The 25,536-nt window shown below is 37.0% G+C and overlaps 2 protein-coding genes across 18 annotated transcripts in view; both read right to left on the reverse strand.

The window, feature by feature from the left end:
• IMPG2 (interphotoreceptor matrix proteoglycan 2) overlaps nucleotides 1-14,751 on the reverse strand; it is a 78,686-nt gene extending 63,935 nt beyond the window's left edge. For 6 of the 7 annotated variants that reach the window (XM_025282999.3, XM_025283006.3, XM_045165318.1 and 3 more), the window contains exons 1-4: nucleotides 13,563-14,751; nucleotides 12,857-13,108; nucleotides 6,825-6,991; nucleotides 4,194-4,225 (exon numbers count right to left, since the gene is read on the reverse strand). In XM_025282999.3, coding sequence (XP_025138784.3) covers nucleotides 4,194-4,225; nucleotides 6,825-6,991; nucleotides 12,857-13,108; nucleotides 13,563-13,743 — 632 coding nt within the window. In that variant the 5' untranslated portion in view covers nucleotides 13,744-14,751. Of the gene's footprint in view, nucleotides 1-4,193; nucleotides 4,226-6,824; nucleotides 6,992-12,856; nucleotides 13,529-13,562 lie in introns of those variants that run through there. The other variant, XM_044941236.2, reaches the window with a different exon arrangement.
• Nucleotides 14,752-14,874: 123 nt separating this feature from the next.
• The window catches only part of SENP7 (SUMO specific peptidase 7), a 184,947-nt gene continuing 174,285 nt past the window's right edge, over nucleotides 14,875-25,536 (reverse strand). For all 11 annotated transcript variants that reach the window (XM_044941267.2, XM_044941279.2, XM_044941309.2 and 8 more), the window contains 4 exons: nucleotides 20,877-20,920; nucleotides 20,717-20,785; nucleotides 19,762-19,912; nucleotides 14,875-16,692 (listed from right to left, as the gene is read on the reverse strand). In XM_044941267.2, the coding sequence (XP_044797202.2) occupies nucleotides 16,555-16,692; nucleotides 19,762-19,912; nucleotides 20,717-20,785; nucleotides 20,877-20,920 (402 nt within the window). In that variant the 3' untranslated portion in view covers nucleotides 14,875-16,554. The remainder of the gene's footprint in view (nucleotides 16,693-19,761; nucleotides 19,913-20,716; nucleotides 20,786-20,876; nucleotides 20,921-25,536) is intronic.

Here is a 25,536-nt window from a genome sequence, read left to right on the forward strand (position 1 = left end):
ACTGATGTATAGAACAGTCTTATGGACTCTGTGGGAGAGGGAGAGGGTGGGAAGATTTGGGAGAATGGCATTGATACATGTAAAATATCATGTATGAAATGAGTTGCCAGTCCAGGTTCGACGCACGATACTGGATGCTTGGGGCTGGTGCACTGGGACGACCCAGAGGGATGGAATGGGGAGGGAGGAGGGAGGAGGGTTCAGGATGGGGAACACATGTATACCTGTGGTGGATTCATTTTGATATTTGGCAAAACTAATACAGTTATGTAAAGTTTAAAAATAAAATAAAATTTAAAAAAATAAATAAATAAATAAATAAATTTTAAAAAAAATAAATAAAATATTAGTGATTTCCTGCTAAACACACAAAAAAAATAAAATAAAATAAAATAAAAAAAAATAGACTTGCCAGATGACAGTAAGGGGAGGTGAAATCAGTACACAGCAGAGTATCTGGTGTAAGTCATATGTTAGCAGTTGGGTTAGAGTTTACATAGAAGAAGTAACTTAAATTACAGAGAAGTAATGTGGTAAGCAGAAGAGTGATCTCCCAAAGATGTCCATATCTTAATCCCCAGAACATGTGACTATGTTATCTGCAAAGGAAAGTAAGGTAACAGATAGAATTAAGGGTGCTGATCAGCTGGCCTTAATTCTTAAGTACAGACCATATCCTCTGGTTTTACCAGGTAGACCCAATGTAGTCATGCATGCGTATGTGTGTGCTAAGTTGCTTCAGTCATGTCTGACTCTTTGTGACCCTACAGATTGTAGCCTGCCAGGCTCCTCTGTCCATGCAATTCTGCAGGCAAAAATACTGGAGTGGGTAGCCATTCCCTTCCCTAGGGGATCTTCCCAACTCAGGGATAGAACCCACATCTCTTAAAACTCCTGCACTGGCAAGCAGGTTCTTTACCACTAGTGCTACCTGGGAAGCCCCAGGGTAGTCATAAGGACCCTTAAATGTGGAAGGAGGCAGAAGAATGTCAGAGTGACAGAATGTGAGAAAGTAAGCCACCGCTAGTCATAAGCCAACCAACATGGGCAGCCTCTAGACACTGAAAAGGGCAAGAAAACAGATTTTCCCCTAGAGTCTCCAGATAGGTAACGCAGGTCTGCCAACATGCTGAGAATCATGTCAAGCTTCTGCACTACAGAACTAGAAGATAAATTTGTGTTTTGCTGGGAGAAATATCAATAACCTCAGCTATGCAGATGACACCACCCTTATGGCAGAAAGTGAAGAGGAACTAAAAAACCTCTTGATGAAAGTGAAAGAGGAGAGTGAAAAATGTTGGCTTAAAGCTCAACATTCAGAAAACTAAGATCATGGCATCTGGTCCCATCACTTCATGGGAAATAGATGGGGAAACAGTGGAAACAGTGTCAGACTTTATTTTTTTGGGCTCCAAAATCACTACAGATGGTGACTGCAGCCATGAAATTAAAAGACGCTTACTCCTTGGAAGGAAAGTTATGACCAACCTAGATAGCATATTGAAAAGCAGAGACATTACTTTGTCAACAAAGGTCCGTCTAGTCAAGGCTATGGTTTTTCCTGTGGTCATGTATGGATGCGAGAGTTGGACTGTGAAGAAAGCTGAGCGCCGAAGAATTGATGCTTTTGAACTGTGGTCTTGGAGAAGACTCTTGTGAGTCCCTTGGACTGCAAGGAGGTCCAACCAGTCCATTCTAAAGGAGATCAGTCCTGGGTGTTCATTGGAAGGACTGATGCTCAAGCTGAAACTCCAATACTTTGGCTGCTTCATGTGAAGAGTTGACTCACTGGAAAAGACCCTGATGCTGGGAGGGATTGGGGGCAGGAGGAGAAGGGGACGACAGAGGATGAGATGGCTGGATGGATGGCATCACCGACTCGATAGACATGAGTTTGAGTGAACTCTGGGATTTGGTGATGGACAGGGAGGCCTGTGACATGAGTTTGAGTGAACTCTGGGATTTGGTGATGGACAGGGAGGCCTGTCGTGCTGCAATTCATGGGGTCGCAAAGAGACGGATACAACTGAGCAACTGAACTGAACTGAACTGAAGCTACTAAAGTTTGTGATAATTTGCTGCAGCAGCAATAGAAAACTAATACAAAAATCTCAACACAGAATGAGAGCCATCTCAAGAAAATCATAAAAATAAATTTAAATATAGAAAGTGATTAAATTAAGGGTTTTAAGGGATGACTACAATATTCACTAGCTTCCCTGGTAGCTCAGATGGTAAAGCGTCTGCCTACAATGCAGGAGACCCAGGTTCAATCCCTGGGTCGAGAAGATCCCCTGGAGAAGGAAATGGCAACCCACTCCAATATTCTTGCCTGGAAAATCCCATGGACTGAGGATCCTGGTAGGCTACAGTTCAAGGCGTCGCAAAGAGTTGGACACTACTGAACTACTTCACTTTCACTTTCATGATATTCAACTTAAAGAGGGGCTAAGTGAATTCCCAGGCAACTCCCAGTATTAGCTAACTCCAGGTACCCTTATTTCAGCAAGTACCATAGTTGATGCTTTTCATCCTACTCCAACCTGGTCTGCTCTCGTTTCATAGGAAGGATATCAACTTTTAAATTTTCAAATTCAGTTATATATATTTCAAACTTAGTTCATATGTATTGCTATTTTTATACATGCCCTATTTTCTAAGGATGATAAATAATACTTTGAGTCCCTTCACATCTAGGACATCAAAAAAACATATATGACACACTCAGTTCTCTAATTTGTTTATTTATGTATTTGTTTCTATGGGATTAACACATTTTTCCAAGAAATAGTAGATGAATGCAGCAAACCTCACCCAACCAAAGTGAGCTATGTAGAAATACACAAACTACACCTCAAACATCTTCCAGCTACCTCTGTTCAGCTACTCCATGTGTTATGTGTTATAATATCAGCCCACATATGGTGTTACAACTTACAACTTTTCAATCTATTTCAGATAACCTTCCTTCATCCCTTTGTAACTCATGAGTTACGATCTTTCCAATGTCTGTTTTCACAGGCAAACTCCAAGGCTTCTTCCAGATTACAAGTGATATTTATTATTATAGCTTTTATACACTTCTTAACCATGTAAGATGTGCTATTGTTTTCATTAGGTACAACCATGAAGATTACTGGCAGGACCCAGCAGATTGTTAAGTCTACTGCATGTGTATTGGAATGGCAATCATAAGGAACCTCTGAGCTCTGCCTCTTGAAGGTAAAGGACCCATGCCTAAAGCACCACATGGCCCCACATCTAAGCTGGTACTCAATCCCAGGCCCTAAAACAGACTTGGTGGTACTGTTAGCTATATGAAGTGAGACCACAAGGAGTCCCACTTCCCTCCTGCTTACTCACACTTGATTTGAAACTTACATATACCCCACTACCACCAAGAGATGCAGTCTAATTATGCATTTGCCTGGACTCTGCTGCCCAGGCTACACCTCTGGACACTGACTCACTTTGTTGGTTTTTCAATCTGTTGTTCCATCTAACTTGAGACAAGATTATGGACCTGAACTGCATGCCCTAGTGATTCCCCCCCTCCCCCCAAAAAGTCACCTACATACTGGCATAACCTAGATACTGAGTATGGATAGAATTAGAAACCATTAGTCCCTGTACACTCAAAATCCCTCACCTTCCATGATCTGCTTTGTCCTGCCACTGCTCGGGAGCCAGAAACAAGCTTAATCCTAAGCCTAAAGGCCCACAGAGCCATGACTCAAATCACTGGAGGATTCATTAAAGCTGTGCTAGTCTTATGCTTCAAGATCACAAACATCATTAAGCCAGAAAGTGACCCGCACCACAACCCCATCATTTAATCAACCATCCTCCACTAAGATGTACCATTTTAGATAAATAGTATTAGCCTGTAAGCCTCAACAACAGTAGATCATTTTGTATTCCAGTTCCAAAAATCTATTTCCTCACCAAGAGAAAGGAACAAGTCCACCTCTTAGTAAGGTCAGACAGTAAACAAGCACAGTGGCTCTGAAGGTGGTTTGGAAAGGGAAGTGGCCTCAAGATGAGGAAAAGACTTTGAGACTTACCCACAGGCCTGGTTATTGCAGGAACTGACAAGAAATAGGAAGGAATCATTAAATTTGGGATGAGCCTTAGAACAGGTATGATAGATCTCTGTTGCCAAACATGAACTTAGGGGGAAAAAAGACACTCACCCACTTACAGTCTCCTTTGCATATGTCAGTTTCTAAGGAAAACAAAGATATAAAAATGATGATGTGAGTGAAAGACAGTTATTAAGCAGTAATCAAAACTTATTGCACAAAGAACACTAATGCCCTAACACAGAATCTATGTTATTATTCTTACAGTTAAATAGTTAAAGCAAAGTACTAATGATGCAAAGTTTGTTTTGTGACTCAGAACATCCCACCCACCACTCAGTTTCTGTGTATGTTCCCCAAAGTCCCTGTGCTCTCTTAATGGACACAGATTAACAGACTTTACCTGCTAATCATTCCAGAAAGGTCTATGGGTTAGAGATGGGTAGAGTTTTACGTTAATCTTCCATGGACTTAGAACGAAAGTGTTTTGTGATCTACTACGTTTATAGAAATTCCTATCATAGAGTAATATCATCATGCGGATAAAATAATTATAAAATCTAATTCTCCAGAATTCAGACAAAAAGATAAACTGTATCCGTAGTTGGATTATTCCTTTGGGGCATTCAAAGAAAACTGTGTCCAAGTTATGTCTAAACTAGTGGTTTTATTTTGAGACCAATATGATCATCTGGAATCAAACTCTATTTTCTCTTTCTCAGCTATGGAGGCAAATCCAAAAAATTTCTCTGCTGCTAGGCCTCAACTTTCCTATCTGTAAAATGGAGAGATGATTACTCTAAATAATTCTCAAGATATTTATAAATAACTCACTGTTCTTTTTACTCTTCACACTTTCCTAGAACAATCTCAGCCAGTCTTTTTTCTAAATTTTAATCATCTAACACCTTCAACTTGGATTTTATTTCCTTTAATTAATCTCTCAATACATATAAGCACAGAAAAATAATCAATTAATCAATTTGTACTATTAGCTTTAAAATTTTATAGGCCAGCATGGTAGTTATTTTTAAAATGCTGGAATTCTGAGTTCTAATAAAGGTTGTCAACCACATAAATTCACCACCTATGAGTAAACAGTTGTTATATTTAAAATCAAGCTAAAAAATAGATGTGTATATATGTATAACTGAATCACTATGCTGTAAAGCAGAAATCAACACAGCAATGTAAATCAACCTTATTTCAATTTTTTAAAAAAAAGGTAAAATCAAGCTTCCTTCAGTTTTTGGACAGCCAGTGATCACTTAAGTAACATTTTCAATCCCTCTCATGATTTCAAGTACTACCTCAAGCCTGGTGATCCCTATAGCTGTATTTATAACCCAGACCACTCTTCTGGGCTTCATATCTAAATATTAAGCAATTCACATTTCATAGATGGCTCAAAAGAATGCATTAAAAAGCAAACTCACTCTCCCCATCAGTGTCTACAAGCTGCTTCTTTGCCTGAGTTCTCAGTGGTAGCCATCAAAGCTAGAAGTTGGGAGGCTTCCAGGGTCATGCCTTTATCATTGCCCACTCCCATCCAATCTGTCACTGAGTCCTACTAATCCTTTTCCCATTTAGATCCCCTATGCACCCTTTCTCTACTTCATGGTTTACGTAGGATTCTCATCCCCTCAGGCCTCAAGTAGCAACTGATCTCTGCTCATCTTGTCCCCTCTAATCTATCATAGGGTGTACAGAAACCACAATAACCATTTTACAGTTCAAAACTGTACCATCAGCCCCTGCGACTTGCCAACTTACACCCCTTCAATGGCTTTCTATCAACTACAAACTTCTTAAGCTATCCACCCCTCTAGTCTGATCTCCTGTCAAATCTAGTCTACTCTTCTGCTACACTGGCCAACATATACATGTATTGTTGTTAGTCACTAAGTCGTTTCCAACTCTTTTGTGACCCTATGGACTGTAGCCCACCAGGTTTCTCTGTCCGTGGGATTTCCCAGGCAAGAATACTGGACTGGGTTGCCATTTCCTTCTCTAGGAGATCTTCCTGACTCAGGGATTGAACCCATGTCTCCTGCACTGGGAGGCAGATTCTTTACCACTGAGCCACCAGAGAAGCCCACATTTTATTATATACAACTAATAATAATAAAATGTAAGAAGTACAATACTAAAGAATGAATAAAGAATTATGGTGTTCAAAAGATTATGTGAGCTAAATCTGCTAGGATGGGGGTTGGGGGTTGTTTTCTTATGAAGGAGGTTACATCTGAGCTGAGGACATGTAGGACTTGAATAAAAGGAAGAAGGATATAAGAAGCCTCTCACACAGCATGTGCAATCTACCACATAGATCACATAGATCTAAACAGTTTCCTTCTCTTGCCATGAATACATGCAACATGAAAAAGGGAAGGTGGGCAGATAATTTGTCTATATGCATGCTTGTTTATCCTTTGCTAAGAATAAACTAAATCTAAAACAAGGAAACCACGTAAGCAAATTCATGCATTAGAACCACATTTATACTTTACTAAACATTTATCCAATGATCTATACCCTCTATCTTTAATCAGTTATCAATTTAACTTTGAACTGATAAAATGCAAAACTCTGGCAAGAATGTTTGATTCTCACAGATTAATATTCTTAGCCTAAATCTTTATAGAGTAGGGATCTGGCATTCACTCTTTCTTCCTTTAGGCCTGAGCTCTGTATATGTGCTTCTATAGTAATACAGTAATTTCTTCTTGTTACTACATTTACCTGCATAATTAAGCTTCTGTGTTCCACAGACTGACTAAAATGTGTGCCCATTTCAAATATAGTCGTGATTCCATCCTCACACAAATTCATCCAATAATGATATTCCTCACGCCCAGGAAGTCGATCCCAAAAAGTCCTGAAGGCTTCCCAGACAGCTTCCTGGCATACTGAAAAATAAACAGAGAGGTATTTTTTATGGAAAGGACTTTAGGGTTCTCACAATGACCACGGACCTGTTATTTCAGATTCCTGAGACACTCTTGCACACAGGGTCTATTCTGCAGGGACATAGGGATGATTCTCATTCAAAGCCCTTCTGTACACCCCATTTAAACTTTCTAGACCTCAAGAGAATCTGCACTCCCCACTCCTTTCCCTTGCAAAGGAAACTGATTCACCTCCTCATAGGCAGGGGTTTTTGCTTCTCTTAAAAAAAAAAAATCCATGTTTATGTTTTAGCAAAGTACAGCTGATACGGAGAATATTTCAAAAGGACAAATAACCTGTGGTATATCCATATGATAGGATTAGAATTCAGTGATAAAAAGAAATGAGGCTTCAAGCCATGAAAAGACATGGAGAAGATTTAAATGCATTTAAATGGTACGGGGAGGGAGGAGGGAGGAGGGTTCAGGATGGGGAACACGTGTATACCTGTGGCAGATTCATGTTGATATATGGCAAAACCAATACAATATTGTAAAGTTAAAAAATAAAATAAAATAAATAAAAATAAATAAATAAATAAATGCATATTGCTAAGTAAGAGAAGCCAATCTGAAAAAGCCATATACTGTATGGGTTCAATGATAATACATTCTGGAAAAAGCGAAACTATATAAATTGTAAAAAGATCTAAAGGTTGTCAGGGATTGGGGGGAGGGAAAGATACAGGAGGTCGAAACTGATGGATTTAAGGGCAGTGAAACTATCTGTATGACATGTAGCAGTGGACACATGTCACTGTACATTTGTTAAAATCCACAGAAAACACAACAGAATGAGTGCACTCTAATGTAAATTATGAAACTACTGTCTTGAATCCTGTACTAGGGCTCAGGCTATGCATCTTATCTAGTATGGAGAAATCCAGAATGGAACAAAGTCTTTTTTTAGGGTAGTACAGTTTCCTTTCAGAATTGTGGAGCCCAAAGCATGAGGAACAGTCAATTTAGTGCATAAGGCAAGAAAAAGAAATCCTGGAGGGATGGGGTGGGGAGAGAGGTGGGAGGACACATGTTTACCTATGGCCAATTCATGCTGATGTATGGCAAAGCCATCACAATATCGTAGAGTAATTATCCTCCAATTAAAATAAATAAATAAATAAATTTTTAAAGAAATAAAAGACATATAAATTGGAAGATAAGAAATAAAACTATGTCTTTATTTGTAGATGAAATAATCACCTATGTAGAAAACCCTACAGAATATATGAAAGAGCTACTAGAACCAATACGTGAGTTTACAAAGTTACAGAATAAAAGATTAATACATTCATCAACTGTATGTTTATATACTAGCAAGGAACAATCAAAGACCATTAAAAAAAAAATACTGTTAACAACAGCATGAAAAAAGTGAAATAAATCTGACAAAAAGATGTATAAGATCTAAACACTAAAAATTACAAAACACTGCTGAGAGAAACTGACAAAGATCAAAATAAATGAGGGGATCCATCCATAGAGCAAAAGAGTCAACACTGCTAAGATTGCAACTCTTCCCAAATTGATGAACAGATTTAACACAGACCAAATCAAAATTCCAGTAGCTTTCCATGTACAAATTGGCAAGCTGATTACAATATTTATATGTAAGACAAAGGACCTAGCATAATCAAACAGATTTAAAAAGAACAAAGTTGAAGGACTTGCACTATTTGATTCAAAGACTTATTATAAAGCTTACAGTAATCAAGACAGTAAGGCATTGGCATTAAAACAGACAAATAAATCTGTGTAAGAGAATAAAAAATGAAGAAATAGATCCATCATACACAGAAGACTGATTTTCAACAAATGTACAAAAGCTAGAAAAGATAATCTTTTTAATAAATGATGCTGGAACAACTGGCTATGCAGATACAAAAAAAATTAACTTTGACTCATATACACCAAATACAAATATTAACTCACAGTAGATCAAAGACCTATATGTAAAACGAAAAAATTCTAAAACTTCTACAGGAAAAAATAACAGAAAATTTTTGTGACTCTGAGCTAAGCAAACTTAGATCCAATACCAAAAGCAAGTATGAAGCAAAAAAACCCATCTGACATATCAAAATCTAAAACTGTTCCTCAAAAGACATTGTTAAGAAAAATAAAACAATAAACCAAACATTGGGATAAAATTTATGCAGAACATATATCTGACAATGAATTTGAATTTGGAATCCATAAAGAACTCTTATTACTCAATTATAGGACGAACAATCCAATTATTTTTTAAATCAGCAAAACATTCGGATAGAAACTTCACCAAAAAAGATATATGAATGGCAAATGAGCACATAAAAAAGTGCTCAATGTCATTAGCCTTCAAGAAAACACAAGTTAAAACCACAATAAGATATCACTTCATATCTACTAGAATGTGGTGATTTAGTTATTAAGTCATGTCCGACTCTTGCAACCCCATGGATTATAGCCTGCCAGGCTCCTCTGTCCACAGGATTTTCCAGGCATGGTTACTGGAGTGGTTTGCCATTTCCTTCTCCAGAGGATCTTCCTGACCCAGGAATTGAACCCAGGTCTCCTGCACTCTGCAGTCAGATTCTTAACTGACTGAGCTATGAGGAAAGCTGCATCTACTAGAATGGTTACAGTTTAAAAAGACCGACTATACCAAGCATTACACAGATGTGGAAAAATAAGAGTCCCAATACACCACTGGTGGTAAACTACACTGAAAAACAGTTTTGGCAACTTCTTAAAAAGTTAAACATAGAACTATCATGTGATCCATCCATTCCATTCCAATTAACCAACAGATATGAAAGCAGATTGTTCACACAAAAAAATTTTTCACAAACATTCATGACCACTTTCTCTATAATCACCAATAACTGAAAACCACCCAAATACCCCCAAATGCAGTATATCCATAAAATGTAATAATACCCCAAAATAAATGGTAATGAAGTATTGCTACATCAAAAAATCACAGATGAGTCTCAAAACAATTAAACTGAGTAAAAGAAGCTAAACAAGAGTACATAGTATGAATACATTCATATATCTAAGTGTAGAAAATGCAAACAATACCTGGTAATAGAAAGCAGATTAGTGGTTACCTCAGCTCTTAGGTCAAGGGAGGTGCTCAGGGAGGAAGGGATTATAAAGGCACTTGAGAAAATGTTTGGAGGTAACTGAAAAATTCATTATCTTAATTGCAGTGATAATTTAAGGATCAATACATTTGTCAAAACTAATCAGACTATATACTTTAAATATGCACAGTTTATAGGCTATATATTAAAAGGTCCAACTACTAATATAACTTTTTGAAGGGAGGATATTATTAATTACTTCCTACTCCAAGCATCCCTAAATATCTGGTTAATTTCAAAAGTCATTAAGTTGAGTGCAGTTGCTTCTTGCTTAAATGGAGATATTCTTCAAATGTGTTATACCAAACAGCAATTGATATCAAATTATCTATGAAAGGAAAAACTCAGCAAACCATTAGAGTGAATTAGTTCAGTGGAAAGAGCTAAAATCCTTGGTTGAACAGTGAGTGGATCTAAACAATGTCTAAACAATTGGTTTTAGCAGCATAATCCAATTATCTCTCCAAATCTCTTCAAAATCAAGACCTATGTTGAAATATTCATTTCCCCCTTCCCAGAAAAATATCTACTACTGCTTCACTGACTACACTAAAGCCTTTGTGTGAATCACATCAAACTACCAGACCACCTTACCTGTCTCCTGAGAAACCTATATGCAGGACAAGAAGCAACACTTAGAAATGGAACAACTGGACATGATTCAAAATTGAGAGAAAGGAGTACAACAAGGCTGTATACTGTCCCCCTGCTTATTTAACTGCTATGAAGAGAACATCATGCAAAATGCCAGGCTGGATGAAGCACAAGCTGGAGTCAAGACCACTGGGAGAAATATCAACAACCTCAGATACGTAGATGATGCCACTCCAATGGCAGAAAATGAAGAGGAATTAAAGAGCCTTTCATGAGGGTGAAAGAGGAGAGGGAAAAAGCTGGCTAAAAACTACTGTTTGAACTAAGTTCAAACAAATTTTGAACTTAGTTCAACACTGAACTAAGTTCAAACAAAATGTTTGAACTAAACATTCAAAAAACTAAGATCATGGCATTCGGTCCCACCACCTCATGGCAAACAGATGGGGAAAAAGTAGAAGCAGTGACAGTTTTATTGAAATCATTGCTGCTGGTTTCAGTATTTGGACCCACCAGCCAATAAGAATATTTCTTAGTTCTTGCTTAAAAAAAATAAGACATACTGAACTGTGTGTAAAATGCACCCATGAAATTGAGACTGTGCTACATAAGTACTACAACACAAAGTAAACCAAGTAGATGTAGAAAATTCATCTTTTCAAAGGATGAAAGTACCAAATGTTGTCAAGATGTAAATCATTCTTTTAACTAGAGTTTCTGAATCAGTATGGAAATGGTTCTAGAAGGGGAAAAGAGACCTCTGAGAACTTCCTCTTAAAGGAAGTTAAATATACCATCAGATAAGATTAAGGAGAAGAAAAAGTCGAAGTAGTGATAGATTCTCTTTTCTTGGGCTCCAAAATCACTGTGGATAGTGACTGCAGTCATGAAATTAAAAGACGTTTGTTCCTTGAAAGGAAAGCTATTGCAAACCTGAAGTGAAGTGAAGTGAAAGTCACTCAGTCGTGTCCAACTATTTGCGATCCCATGGACTATACAGTCCATGTGATTCTCTAGGCCAGAATACTGGAGTGAGTAGCCCTTTCCTTCCCCAGGGGATCTTCCCAACCCAGGGATTGAACCCAGGTCTCCTGCATTGCAGGCAGATTCTTTACCAACTGAGCCACAAGGGAAGCCCAAGAATACTAGAGGTGGGTAGCCTATCCTTTTGCCAGCAGATCTTCCCTACCCATGAATTGAACAGGGTCTCTTGCATTGCAGGCAAATTCTTTACCAACTGAGCTATCAGGGAAGCCCATGGCAAACCTAGACAGCATATTAAAAAGCAGAAGCATCACTTTGCCAACAAAGGTCTGTATGGTCTAAACTAACAGGTTTTTTTCAGTAGTCATGTACAGATGTGAGAGTTGGACCAGAAAGAAGGTAGAAGAATTGATGCTTTTGAACAGTGGTGTTGGAGAAGACTCTTGAGAGCCCCTTGGACTGCAAGGAGATCAAACTAGAAATCCTAAAGGAAATCAACCCTGAATATTCATTGGAAGGACTGATGCTGAGGCTGAAGCTCCAGTACTTTGGCCACCTGATGTGAAGAGCCGACTCAGTGGAAAAGACTGATGTTGGGAGAGATTAAAGGCAAAAGGAGAAGGGGCAACAGAGGATGAGATGGTAAGATACCATCACAGATTCAACAAACAAGGAGATAGTGGAGGACAAAGGAGCCTGGCATGCTGCAGTCCACTGAGCTGCAAAGAGTCAGACATGATTTAGTGAATGAACAACAATCTTTCCCATAAGTTTTTTCCTACATCTGTGACTCTATTTCTATTTTGTAAATAAGTTCATTTGTACCATTTTTTTTACACTCTACATATAAGTGATACTTTATGATAAACTGGTACTTTTAAAGTACTTAAATGATTTTAAACCATGTCCATGTCCTCTCTTAAAATAACATAAACTTTTCTCTGAAGCTATATAAATACCAAATTCTTAATAAGTCTGTTTTCCATGGTTAGTAGAAAGATAATATTTGGTTCAGTCTCTATCCAAAGTATGACAAATTTTGAATTGTAAAGAAATACAACTGTTTTTGAACTACGTTTGAATTTCACCATGGAGCCCAAGGGTTTGAATATTTGCTTACCTCGGACTTTAAAATATTTCACATGGTTTGCCACAGCCTCTGTAACACTTTCATCTGGGCAAGTTTTCACACCATTAGGAAATAAAGTAGATCGCTTTCTTCTGAGCAACCAATGTCTCTCAGTTTCTCTGCTGTCCAGAGGTTGTTTCTTTTTAGGAGATAGAGAAGAATCTGTGGATTCTGAGTCAGTCTGGAGAAAAGAAACTGTACTCTTGGGTTCTTGGATCTCTTCTAAAGACAAGTAGGTTTGTGCTACAGAGTGAAAGCATAAACAAAACTTCTGATGATGAATGAAGATATAGAATGAGAGGAAATAAACAAAAACTGATATCTGCACTATGTCTGGATTTTTAACTCAATGTTCAAATTACAGACCTATATGCTTCAAGAGAAGTGATGTATTCAATTTTTTCTCCATTTAATTCCTCCTCTTTATTTCAAGACTGTTAGTTATTGAAACCAAGTATATATTCAATTTCAACACAAGAAATAAGAAGAGGTAAGGTCTGAATCAAGAAACATTAATGAAGAGGAAAACCAGAATTATTGGAGAAATTATCACACAGTTTAAATGAAGCAATATTAAAGACTGATAGAGTAATATTTGATTCAATTCCTTACAGCAATCATATCAAATAATGTTTTTAGAGAAAATATACTACAGATATAAAGAAAAATTTAAAAAGTAACACAGATTTTTAAATACCTGTTAACGATGGAAGGTTTCCTTCTATCAGGACAAATATCAAAATACACAGAGAAATCTTCCCAAAATGAGGAAACATAATCATTTGAGCCAAAACCAAAAGGAGGAGGAGAGGCCAAACTCTGTAACTGAAAAGCCTTGAAATGTCCAGTAACAAACTGTTACAGAAGAAGTCTAACATTTATAAGTTTATGTTTAAGAACTAACAACCATTCCAAAATCATTATAAATTAGCTGAATAAAAATGGTGTCCTTTCAAAGTACCTCTCCCTTCTTTTCTGAAATAACTAACATGCTATGAGAGCAGGAGAGATAAGCTAATTAGAACAGATGGGAAGAGACAATTTCTTTGTTCTAATCTAGTCAGCTAAGCTCTTTACTAACACTATCCTTGCCTTTAATAAGCAGTCCACATAAAAATAATGTTTCCCCCCAAATAATAATGTTACACATACAACTCAGAATTTTACAATTTTTCTCAATCTATTAGATTTACATATTCTCTGATTTTCTCTACAACTGATTTAGAAGCATAAAATGCCCAGACCAACTACACTTGTCTACATCAGAAATAGAGAACTACATATAAAATAAAATCAGTTTTCTTGGAGCTGTTTCTGTTTATAATAAATCTACTGTCTTGTAAGCTACTGTCTGTCCCTCCTTGATTAAAAAACTTGAAAATCTCCCACTGTAACCACTTCTATCTCCTTCCTCATCTATAAAATAGAACAGGAATAGTAAAAATAACTCATGATAGAGATAGTGTAAGCATTACAGAGGTATTAAACTTTTTCTAAATCCTAGTTAAGTGATTGGCTTATGACTTTAAAAACAAAGTCAAGTTTGTTTTTTTATCCCAAGAATTGTGAAATAAAATCAGTATAAGCTTCTTTAAGAAGGCTTTCCCTTTCCACTGACAACGCTCTTACAACCTCTCTACCAGCTCTCAGTATCACACTCACACACATACCCTAAGCTGAACACACTCTGGTGAAGCCAAAGAAACTATGATTTTTTTAAACAAGCATACTGAAACTGTTCATGTGTTCATTTCTCATATTAGACTATAAATGACCTAGGAATAAGAGCTGTCATTCATTTTTTTCTACCTTGTACATTTCCTGATAGTAGTAGATGCTCAAAAAATGTTCCCTGAACCGACAATCAAAATTAGCATATGCCTGTTAAAACAGAAGAAAAATTAATCTAAGCATCAATTATATGACATGCACTGAGTATCACACAATTTAAAATTTATATCTAAAAACCGGTCACCTTTTGTAAGGAAAAAAATTACACCTCAGCCTAATGAATTGGAAATATGTTTAATATAAAATGTTGGTATTCTCAAAGCATTATTTCCATATGAATTTACGAAAATGGATTTTAAACAATCTTCAAAACATATAAGGGACAGTGGTATCTTTGAAAAACATACAAACAAAAGTTAAGAAGTCACAATAAGATGTATTATATACTTGTTTTCCCAAAATTAGATATACAAAACAATGAATAGTCATCTAAAAAAGTTCCCTCCCCAACAAAGACACTGGGAATGAAACATGTAATTATAACTGTTTTTATAGGAACTCTCCAAAGGACAGATATCTTTAACAATAAAAAGGTGATGACACAAACATAAGGACACTAAGGCTTAACTCAAGTCACATGATTCTGAAATAAAACATCCCAATTGTTAGCTTCATCTTAAATTGCCTTTCCTTCACTGCTATACAGTTACAACATAAATCTAAGAGATGCCTAAAATAGAAGATTAAAATAATATTATTAAAAAATTTTCTTATCTGAGAAAATACAATATAATTGTCCCCTCAAAATATTCCTGATAACATTAGAAGGTTGTAAAGAGTTGAATCATATGTAATACCATCATTATCACATCAATTCAGGACTGTTACCTGTCAGAACATTTAATAAAAACTTATGCTCCACCTGGTTCTTAAGTCTCTAAAAATTACAATTGAAAAATATAAAAGCAATGAAAGCAATCTGGCTTTTGCAGACAAATACTGGGTAAACAGAGCTATAAAATTATGTATTCAGTCCTAACAGTATATAAGAATTCAAGGATTTTTTTTTTTAATTAAAGTTATGAAGACACCAGTTTTATCTTCTATACTTACAGAAACTGTATACATATTCTGGGATGTCAGAGTAGGATAGGAGTCAATATTTACATAGCTATACCTCAAATAAACTAAGTTGAGCTACATATGCAATTTTTTGTGATAGCTAAATTTTTTGCTCCAAATTCACTCTGAATGAACGAACTAAATTCTCAGATCCCCACACATGACAGCAAAAGAAACAAAACAAACAACAATTAGAGGAACAGTTCCATTTAGCAACTGAGAAAAATAAGCTGCGCTTTGAAAGAGTGAATTCTTATCACCATCCTAACATTGTTTTCTCGTATGCTATACAGAAGGGATGCCGTAAATGGCATTTTCTGAAGCCTTGATACTAAATTCTTTTTTTAAAAAAATACATAGTATTCATACTGCATGCTTGAGCTGCAAAGAATAAAACTACAATACAATGTGACTTGTCAACCAATTTGACAAGCACTGGGGCTGGCACCAGGGAGGACCTAACTCCCTTCAACTCCCAGTTATGTGGAAGTACAGATCACACAGCTTTATTATCTACAAAAACATTCCCACACTACATATACTATTGCATAATCCAATCATATTTAATCAGAAAATATTTATGAAATTATTTTGAATCAAATATTTATGAAACTTTAATTTCTATCTAATACATTGATCTATATTACACCCATTTCCAATCCATCTATCAGATCCCAACAATTCTAATAATATGTCTTATATATTTTAAATAATATACAATGACTTATAAAACTACTGCAAGTTATTTTCTTCTCTGTGAGCTGGCCAACACAAATGCCGGTAAGCGGCTTTCCAGTAATCGTATAGAGCATCTGTGTCATGTTTGTACAGATTAACTAGCTACTGCTGCCCTTCTGCTGCTGTAAATGAAGCTTCAAAATGAGCTCTCGAATATCTTCCCGTTTGGTCTTTATTACATGACGAGGGAACCATTTCTCCAGATGAATTGGAAGTTCAAAGTTAACAATAGGATCCTAATGAGAGAAAAGACAATGTAATCACTTTAGCAGTATAATTCAAATTTGCTCAAAAATCATTTTTATAAGAAATGAGAAATTGCTAACTTTTTAAAACAACAGCTTTAGTGAGACATAATTCACATAACATACAATTCACCTAAAGTATTCAATCGAATGATTTTCAGTATATTCAAAGTTGTGCAACCATCACCACAATCAACTTCATAGTATTTTCATTAAACTGCTAACTTTCGAACATCAAAATTAAACACCATATGTTCTGCTACAATTCATTTAAGTGAATTAGTGCAAACAGAATTAGTAAACAATGATTCAGTACAACATAGAAGTCAGGTTGGTTTGAACACAATCTTCTCCAACATGTTACTATTTTGTACTATTAAAACAAAGAGAAAAGCCAGCAGTAAATGAAGAATCTCAGATAAAAAACAGAAAATTCTACAGAAGTACCTTGTTTTAGTCTAGGGAAACAGCCAATTTAGTAGTTTCAAGAATTGCTACATTTTCCATTATGTTAAGCTTAACAAGGAAGTTGCAACTGCAAAGACAATTCTGCCTGTCTTCAAGAAAATAAACAAATAAATGCTGAAGACTACCCTAGATCAAGAACCTGATCTGCCTCTTGAGAAATCTGTATGCAGGTCAGGAAGCAACAGCTAGAACTGGACATGGAACAGACTGGTTCCAAATAGGAAAAGGAGTTCGTCAAGGCTGTATATTGTCACCCTGCTTATTTCACTTCTATGCAGAGTACATCATGAGAAACACTGGACTGGAAGAAGCACAAGCTGGAATCAAGATTGCTGGGAGAAATATCAATAACCTCAGATATGCAGATGACATCACCCTTATGGCAGAAAGTGAAGAGGAACTAAAGAGCCTCTTGATGAAAGTGAAAGAGGAGAGTGAAAAAGTTGGCTTAAAGCTCAACATTCAGAAAACTAAGATCATGGCATCTGGTCCCATCACTTCATGGCAAATAGATGGGGAAACAGTATCAGACTTTATTTTTTGGGCTCCAAAATCACTGCAGATGGTGACTGCAGCCATGAAATTAAAAGACGCTTACTCCTTGGAAGGAAAGTTATGACCAACCTAGATAGCATATTCAAGCAGAGACACTACTTTGCCAACAAAGGTCCGTCTAGTCAAGGCTATGGTTTTTCCTGTGGTCATGTATGGATGTGAGAGTTGGACTGTGAAGAAGGCTGAGCGCCGAAGAATTGATGCTTTTGAACTGTGGTGTTGGAGAAGACTCTTGAGAGTCCCTTGGACTGCAAGGAGATCCAACCAGTCCATTCTGAAGGAGATCAGCCCTAGGATTTCTTTGGAGGGAATGATGCTGAAGCTGAAACTCCAGTACTTTGGCCATCTCATGCGAAGAGTGACTCAATGGAAAAGACTCTGATGCTGGGAGGGATTGAGGGCAGGAGAAGAAGGGGACGCCAGAGGATGAGATGAGATGACTGATGGCATCACTGACTCGATGGACTTGAGTCTGAGTGAAGTCCGGGAGTTGGTGATGGACAGGGAGGCCTGGCGTGCTGCGATTCATGGGGTCGCAAAGAGTCGGACACGACTGAGCAACTGAACTGAACTGAACTGACCCTAGATCATGTTTATAAATCTGATGAAACTATTAGAAGCTAGATGTAAGAAGGACTTACTTAAAAAGGAAATTAAGAATCCCAGGGTTTAAAGCTGAAATAATGGGCTGACTGTGATTCTAGGAGCATATGTCAGTGGAGATTTAACTGTGCAAGTATTTTTATTAGAATTAATGTTGTTTTTCTTAGGCCTAGTTACAAAGTTCCACAGGTTTTGAGTGATCAACCTGAAACCTGTTTTCTTCCACCCACTGTCTGTTATATTAGTGCACAAATTTGTGAAACACAAGGTTTAGCTTTTTGAGCTCCCCACCCCCTAGGAATCTTAAGTGGTGCTACAACCTAAATGAGATATATACTCTACAGACTGGGGCTACATAAAGTAGAATTATATAGCAGATTCAGAATATGTTATGTAATAAGACATTCTGGATAATCTAAAAATAAAATCAAATCTCTTTGAAAAGAGTATTAGAAGATCAGAATTCTCATCCTATAAGGCAGTTCCAGTGTAGAATAAAAAAAGAAAAAAAAACATAATAACACATTTAGTGGTTTCCATAATGTATACCATCTTCTACTATAATCAATTCTCCCCAATTATACCAAAAGTTGTAACTGCATACTATAACCTTCATGCTTTGAAAGTACATTTAAGGATTATCTAAACAAGCCTCTGGTCAAAAATATCCTGTTTCTACAGCCATTTTCATAAATAATATTGGTTATGACTGAAGTAATAAGCTAACAGTTAAAAAAAAAAAAAGAGTGATTCCTTACTATTTAAAACTCTTTTTAATGTTGCTACAGTTCCTATAGAATCTCTGACAAGCTAGAAAATAATACCCATTCTTGTCATTGTACTTATGTAGCTGATGGTTTTCTGAGATTCTTCAATACACAAGTCTTTGGTCTTGAAATTTTTCTTCAACTTTGTCTGTCTTATTCTCTCTCTGCCTCGAATCCATCTGCGACTCCAATTATAGGTAAATTAGACTTTTGACTGTACCACACTTGTCTCTTTTGCGCTGCTCTCTTCTTTACATGCTTTTTCCTTTCTTAGCCACAGTGGGATACTTTCTAGTGTCCTTTTTTAAAGTTCTCTAATCCTGTCTTCTGTTGTATTCAGTCTGCTATTAAACCCAGCCAGTAAGTTCTTAATTTTAGATATATCAGTATGCACTTTCAGTTCTAGAATGTCCACTCAACACTTTTTTTAAAAGCAGATTCCATTTTCACCCATATTGTTCATCTTTGATTATTTTCTCCAATAAATTAATCAAATTATTTTAAAGTTCTTATCTTTTAACTCCAATATTTGGGTTATATATGGTTCTATGTCTTTTTTTTTTTTTCTTGATTACCTCTAACATTTTCCTGCTTCTTTGCTTGCCCAGTAATTTGTGATTATATGCTAGTAACTGTGAATAAAAAACTTATTTATATCTTTACATACCTTAAAGAAGCTTTCCACATACTGCAGTAAATACACACCACAATCACTGCTATTATCCTGTTTAGGAACTTTAGGGCACAGGTCCACCATGTTTGTTTTGCTGAATTCACGATGAGTTTTTCGTTTAACTTCCCATTCTACCTCTAAATACCTTAAATCAACAAAAAGTAGAGTGACGTGAATAGAAATTTCTTTACTGTTATGTAAACTTTCACAAGGACTTCCCTGGTGGCTCAGATGGTAAAGCGTTTGTCTACAATGCAGGAGACCTGGGTTCGAGCCCTGGGTTGGGAAGATCCCCTGGAGAAGGAAATGGCAATCCACTCCAGTACTATTGCCTGGAAAATCCCATGGACAGAGGTGCCTGGTAGGCTACAGTCTATGGGGTCACAAAGAGTCGGACATAAGTGAGCGACTTCACTTTCACTTTTCACTTTCAAACTTTCATGAAGATGTAAAAACATCTGCTGCCAAATATGTTGCCTCCAGCCACATTTCAAAAGACTTAAACCTTAACAGCACAAATTATAACTTGTGAGGCTTCAAAAATGCTAATAAAATCATCTGAATTTCAAACTAAAAACTAGACTTTTTACAACAACTCAACTTTTACAACTTATATAAGTCACTTATATTTACAAAGTAAACTTCAGTTGCTAGTTTTTTCCAGATCCTATAGCAAATTTTAAAATTACCACCAGACACACAAAATAAGAATGTGAAAGAGTTTTTTTTTCCTAAAGTGTTACTTTTGTTCAATTGTGAATACAAATTTCAAATTTACTTTCAATATAAATCCTTGAGAAATGTTTTATACATAATGGGGTTATTATTAATTAGATTTATAGACCTCACCTAAGTACTTAATAAAATATAACTTCTGATCTAATCTTTTAAGTCATTCTTAAGTCAACTTACCAATTATTGAGATTATAGTAAAATCATCACTACTTACTCTCGTAAATTCTGAACTGTGTTTTGTATAGAAGCAGCTTTCAAGGAATCTAGTATGAGAATGCATGGCCTATGAAAAGCAAAGAAAGAAGTCAAGATGTATGTATTTGTATATGAAGTAAACATAAATATCTAAACTATGTGTCACAGCATGTACGCACCTTTTACACATCTTCTTTGGTACTGTCACATTCATCTCAGGACTCTGAAATAACATATGAATTTTTATGACTTTGAAATCAAAGCCAGCTTGAATAAATAAATTTTCAGTCATTTTAAAAAATGTTTCAAATAACTTTAAAATTTCAAATGAGAGTTCTTTTCATCATCTCAACTAAGCCAAATTCGTTTTTAAAATTTATTATTTTCTGTCACTGGTGAAAGAGTTTATAAACTTTTACATGTGACCTTAAGAAGTTATGGAGTTTTAAAATAGCCTAAAAAACAAACTGGAACTTGAATTACTTGTATTCAGAATTGCCATCTTAAACAAAGATAAACAAGTTAATGGAATCTGTCCTTAATAACATTTTCTTAACTCAGTAAATGAAGTCAGTAGCGACACACTTCTTCCTTTTGAAGCACAAGAAGCAAAGAATTAATGTATATTAAGGGACAAGAGAGGGCTATCCTTGTGGCTCAGCTGGTAAAGAATCCGCCTGCAAAGTGGGAGACCTGGGTTCGATCCCTGGGTTGGGACGATCCCCTGGAGCAGGGAAAGGCTACCCACTCCAGTATTCTGGCCTGGAGAATTCCATGAACTGTATAATGGGGTTGCAAAGAGTTGGACACAACTGAGCAACTTTTCACTTTCACTTTCAAGGACAAGAGATGGGGTATTTTGTTATTTTTGCTGATAAATTTAAGAATCAATAGATAAAACTTTCTTTAATATGCAGAACTTCTCAGTTATTTTTATTATGCTAATATAACAGTAAATTTCAAAGATGGAAATAGAACACAGGATTTACTCAACTTCAGTTCAGTTCAGTCACTCAGTCGTGTCCGACTCTTCGCGACCTCATGAATCGCAGCACGCCAGACCTCCCTGTCCATCACCAAATCCCGGAGTTCACTCAGACTCACACCCATCAAGTCAGTGATGCCATCCAGGCATCTCATCCTCTGTCGTCCCCTTCTCCTCCTGCCCACAATCCCTCCCAGCAACAGAGTCTTTTCCAATGAGTTACTCTTCGCATGAGATGGCCAAAGTACTGGAGTTTCAGCTTCAGCATCATTCCCTCCAAAGAAATCCTAGGGCTGATCTCCTTCAGAATGGACTGGTTGGATCTCCTTGCAGTCCAAGGGACTCTCAACAGTCTTCTCCAACACCACAGTTCAAAAGCATCAATTCTTCGGCGCTCAGCCTTCTTCACAGTCCAACTCTCACATCCATACATGACCACAGGAAAAACCATAGCCTTGACTAGACGGACCTTTGTTGGCAAAGTAGTGTCTCTGCTTGAATATGCTATCTAGGTTGGTCATAACTTTCCTTCCAAGGAGTAAGCGTCTTTTAATTTCATGGCTGCAGTCACCATCTGCAGTGATTTTGGAGCCCAAAAAATAAAGTCTGATACTGTTTCCCCATCTATTTCCCATGAAGTGATGGGACCAGATGCCATGATCTTCGTTTTCTGAATGTTGAGCTTTAAGCCAACTTTTTCACTCTCCTCTTTCACTTTCATCAAGATGCTCTTTAGTTCCTCTTCACTTTCTGCCATAAGGGTGATGTCATTTGCATATCTGAAGTTATTGATATTTCTCCCAGCAATCTTGATTCCAGCTTGTGCTTCTTCCAGTCCAGCGTTTCTCATGATGTACTCTGCATAGAAGTGAAATAAGCAGGGTGACAATTTACAGCCTTGACGAACTCCTTTTCCTATTTGGAACCAGTCTGTTGTTCCATGTCCAGTTCTAACTGTTGCTTCCTGACCTGCATACAAATTTCTCAAGAGGCAGGTCAGGTGGTCTGGTATTCCCATCTCTTTCAGAATTTTCCACAGTTTATTGTGATCCACACAGTCAAAGGCTTTGGCATAGTCAATAAAGCAGAAATAAATGTTTCTCTGGAACTCTCTTGCTTTTTCCATGATCCAGTGGATGTTGGCAATTTGATCTCTGGTTCCTCTGCCTTTTCTAAAACCAGCTTGAACATCAGGAAGTTCACGGTTCACATATTGCTGAAGCCTGGCTTGGAGAATTTTGAGCATTACTTTACTAGCATGTGAGATGAGTGCAATTGTGCGGTAGTTTGAGCATTCTTTGGCATTGCCTTTCTTTGGGATTGGAATGAAAACTGACCTTTTCCAGTCTTGTGGCCACTGCTGAGTTTTCCAAATTTGCTGGCATATTGAGTGCAGCACTTTCACAGCATCATCTTTCAGGATTTGGAATAGCTCAACTGGAATTCCATCACCTCCACTAGCTTTGTTCATAGTGATGCTTTGTAAGGCCCACTTGACTTCACATTCCAGGATGTCTGGCTCTAGGTCAGTGATCACACCATCGTGATTATCTGGGTCGTGAAGATCTTTTTTGTACAGTTCTTCTGTGTATTCTTGCCATCTCTTCTTAATATCTTCTGCTTCTGTTAGGTCCATACCATTTCTGTCCTTTATCGAGCCCATCTTTGCATGAAATGTTCCCTTGGTATCTCTAATTTTCTTGAAGAGATCTCTAGTCTTTCCCATTCTGTTGTTTTCCTCTATTTCTTTGCATTGATCACTGAGGAAGGCTTTCTTATCTCTTCTTGCTATTCTTTGGAACTCTGCATTCAGATGCTTATATCTTTCCTTTTCTCCTTTGCTTTTCGCTTCTCTTCTTTTCACAGCTATTTGTAAGGCCTCCCCAGACAGCCATTTTGCTTTTTTGCATTTCTTTTTCTTGGGGATGGTCTTGATCCCTGTCTCCTGTACAATGTCACGAACCTCATTCCATAGTTCATCAGGCACTCTATCTATCAGATCTAGGCCCTTAAATCTATTTCTCACTTCCACTGTATAATCATAAGGGATTTGACTTAGGTCATACCTGAATGGTGAAATGGTTTTCCCTACTTTCTTCAATTTAAGTCTGAATTTGGCAATAAGTTCAGGATCTGAGCCACAGTCAGCTCCTGGTCTTGTTTTTGCTGACTGTATAAGCTTCTCTATCTTTGGCTGCAAAGAATATAATCAATCTAATTTCGGTGTTGACCATCTGGTGATGCCCATGTATAGAGTCTCTTCTTGTGTTGTTGGAAGAGGGTGTTTGTTATGACCAGTGCATTTTCTTGGCAAAACTCTATTAGTTTTTGCCCTGCTTCATTCCGTATTCCAAGGCCAAATTTGCCTGTTACTCCAGGTGTTTCTTGACTTCCTACTTTTGCATTCCAGTCCCCTATAATGAAAAGGACATCTTTTTTGGGTGTTAGTCCTAAAAGGTCTTGTAGGTCTTCATAGAACCGTTCAACTTCAGCTTCTTCAGCATTACTGGTTGGGGCATAGACTTGGATTACTGTGATATTGAATGGTTTGCCTTGGAAATGAACAGAGATCATTCTGTCATTTTTGAGATTGCATCCAAGTACTGCATTTCAGACTCTTTTGTTGACCATGATGTTACTCAGTTACTCAGCTTAACTGACTTTAAAATCCTTTTTATCATAAATGCATCTTAAAACAGAACTCAATTTGGGAAACCTGGCTCTAGAAGCAAGAAAAAAACTCCCCTATTCCGCCACGGTGACATTAAAGAAGAAAACCTTCCTTCTGCCCAGTCTGTTCCAGTGACAATAAAGACATAAGCCTTTGCCAGCGAGGCTACTGCTATCTGTATGTAAGAAAAATAATTAGGTGACTACCTTAATCAATTAAGATACCAAATCTAGACCATAAATATCAGTTTAGAGGTATATTTGAAGAAAAGTTAACAGTAACTATCTTAGCCACAGAAGTCATATGGATTAACCATGAGTCCACTTTGAATGATTTTTACCAGCAATTTATAAAAATAGAAAGTGGAATGTAAAATATTGTATAGGAGGTGGTGACCAAAACCATCCCAAAGGAAAAAAAAATGCAAGAAGGCAAAGTGGTTGTCTGAGGAGGCTGAGAAAAGCAGAGAAGCAAAAGGCAAGAGGAAAAGAGAAAGATATATCCAACTGAATGCAGAGTTAAGGAGAATAGTAAGGAGAGGTAAGAAAGCTTTTTTACATAACCAATACAAAGAAATAAAGGGAAACAATAGAATGGGAAAGACTAGAGATCTCTTCAAGAAAATTGGAGATATCAAGAGAACATTTCATGCAACAATGGGCATGAAAAAAGAAACAGTAAGGACCTAACAGAAGCAGAAGGGATTAAGGAGCGGCAGCAAGAATATACAGAACTATACAAAAAAAGGTCTTAATGACCTGGATTAATGGCCTGTATAACCATGATAGTGTGGTCACTCACCTAGAAACAGAAAACCTGGAGTGTGATGTCAAGTGGGCTTTAGGAAGCATTACTATGAACAAAGCTAGTGGAGGTGATGGAATTCCAGTTGAGCTATTTCAAATCCTAAAAGATAATGCTATTAAAGTGCTCACTCAATATATCAGCAAATTTGGAAAACTCAGCAGTAGCCACAGGACTAGAAAAAGTCAGTTTTCAATCCAGTCCCAAAGAAGGGCAATGCCAAAGAATGTTCAAACTAACACACAATTGCATTCATTTCACATGCTAGGAAAGTAATGCTAAAAACCCTTTGAGCTAGGCTTCAGCAGTATGTGAACTGAGAATTTCCAGATGTACCAGCTGGATTTAGAAAAGGCAGAGGAAATAGAGATCAAATTGC

Source organism: Bubalus bubalis, chromosome 1, assembly GCF_019923935.1.
Source record: "Bubalus bubalis isolate 160015118507 breed Murrah chromosome 1, NDDB_SH_1, whole genome shotgun sequence".
NCBI lineage: Eukaryota > Metazoa > Chordata > Mammalia > Artiodactyla > Bovidae > Bubalus > Bubalus bubalis.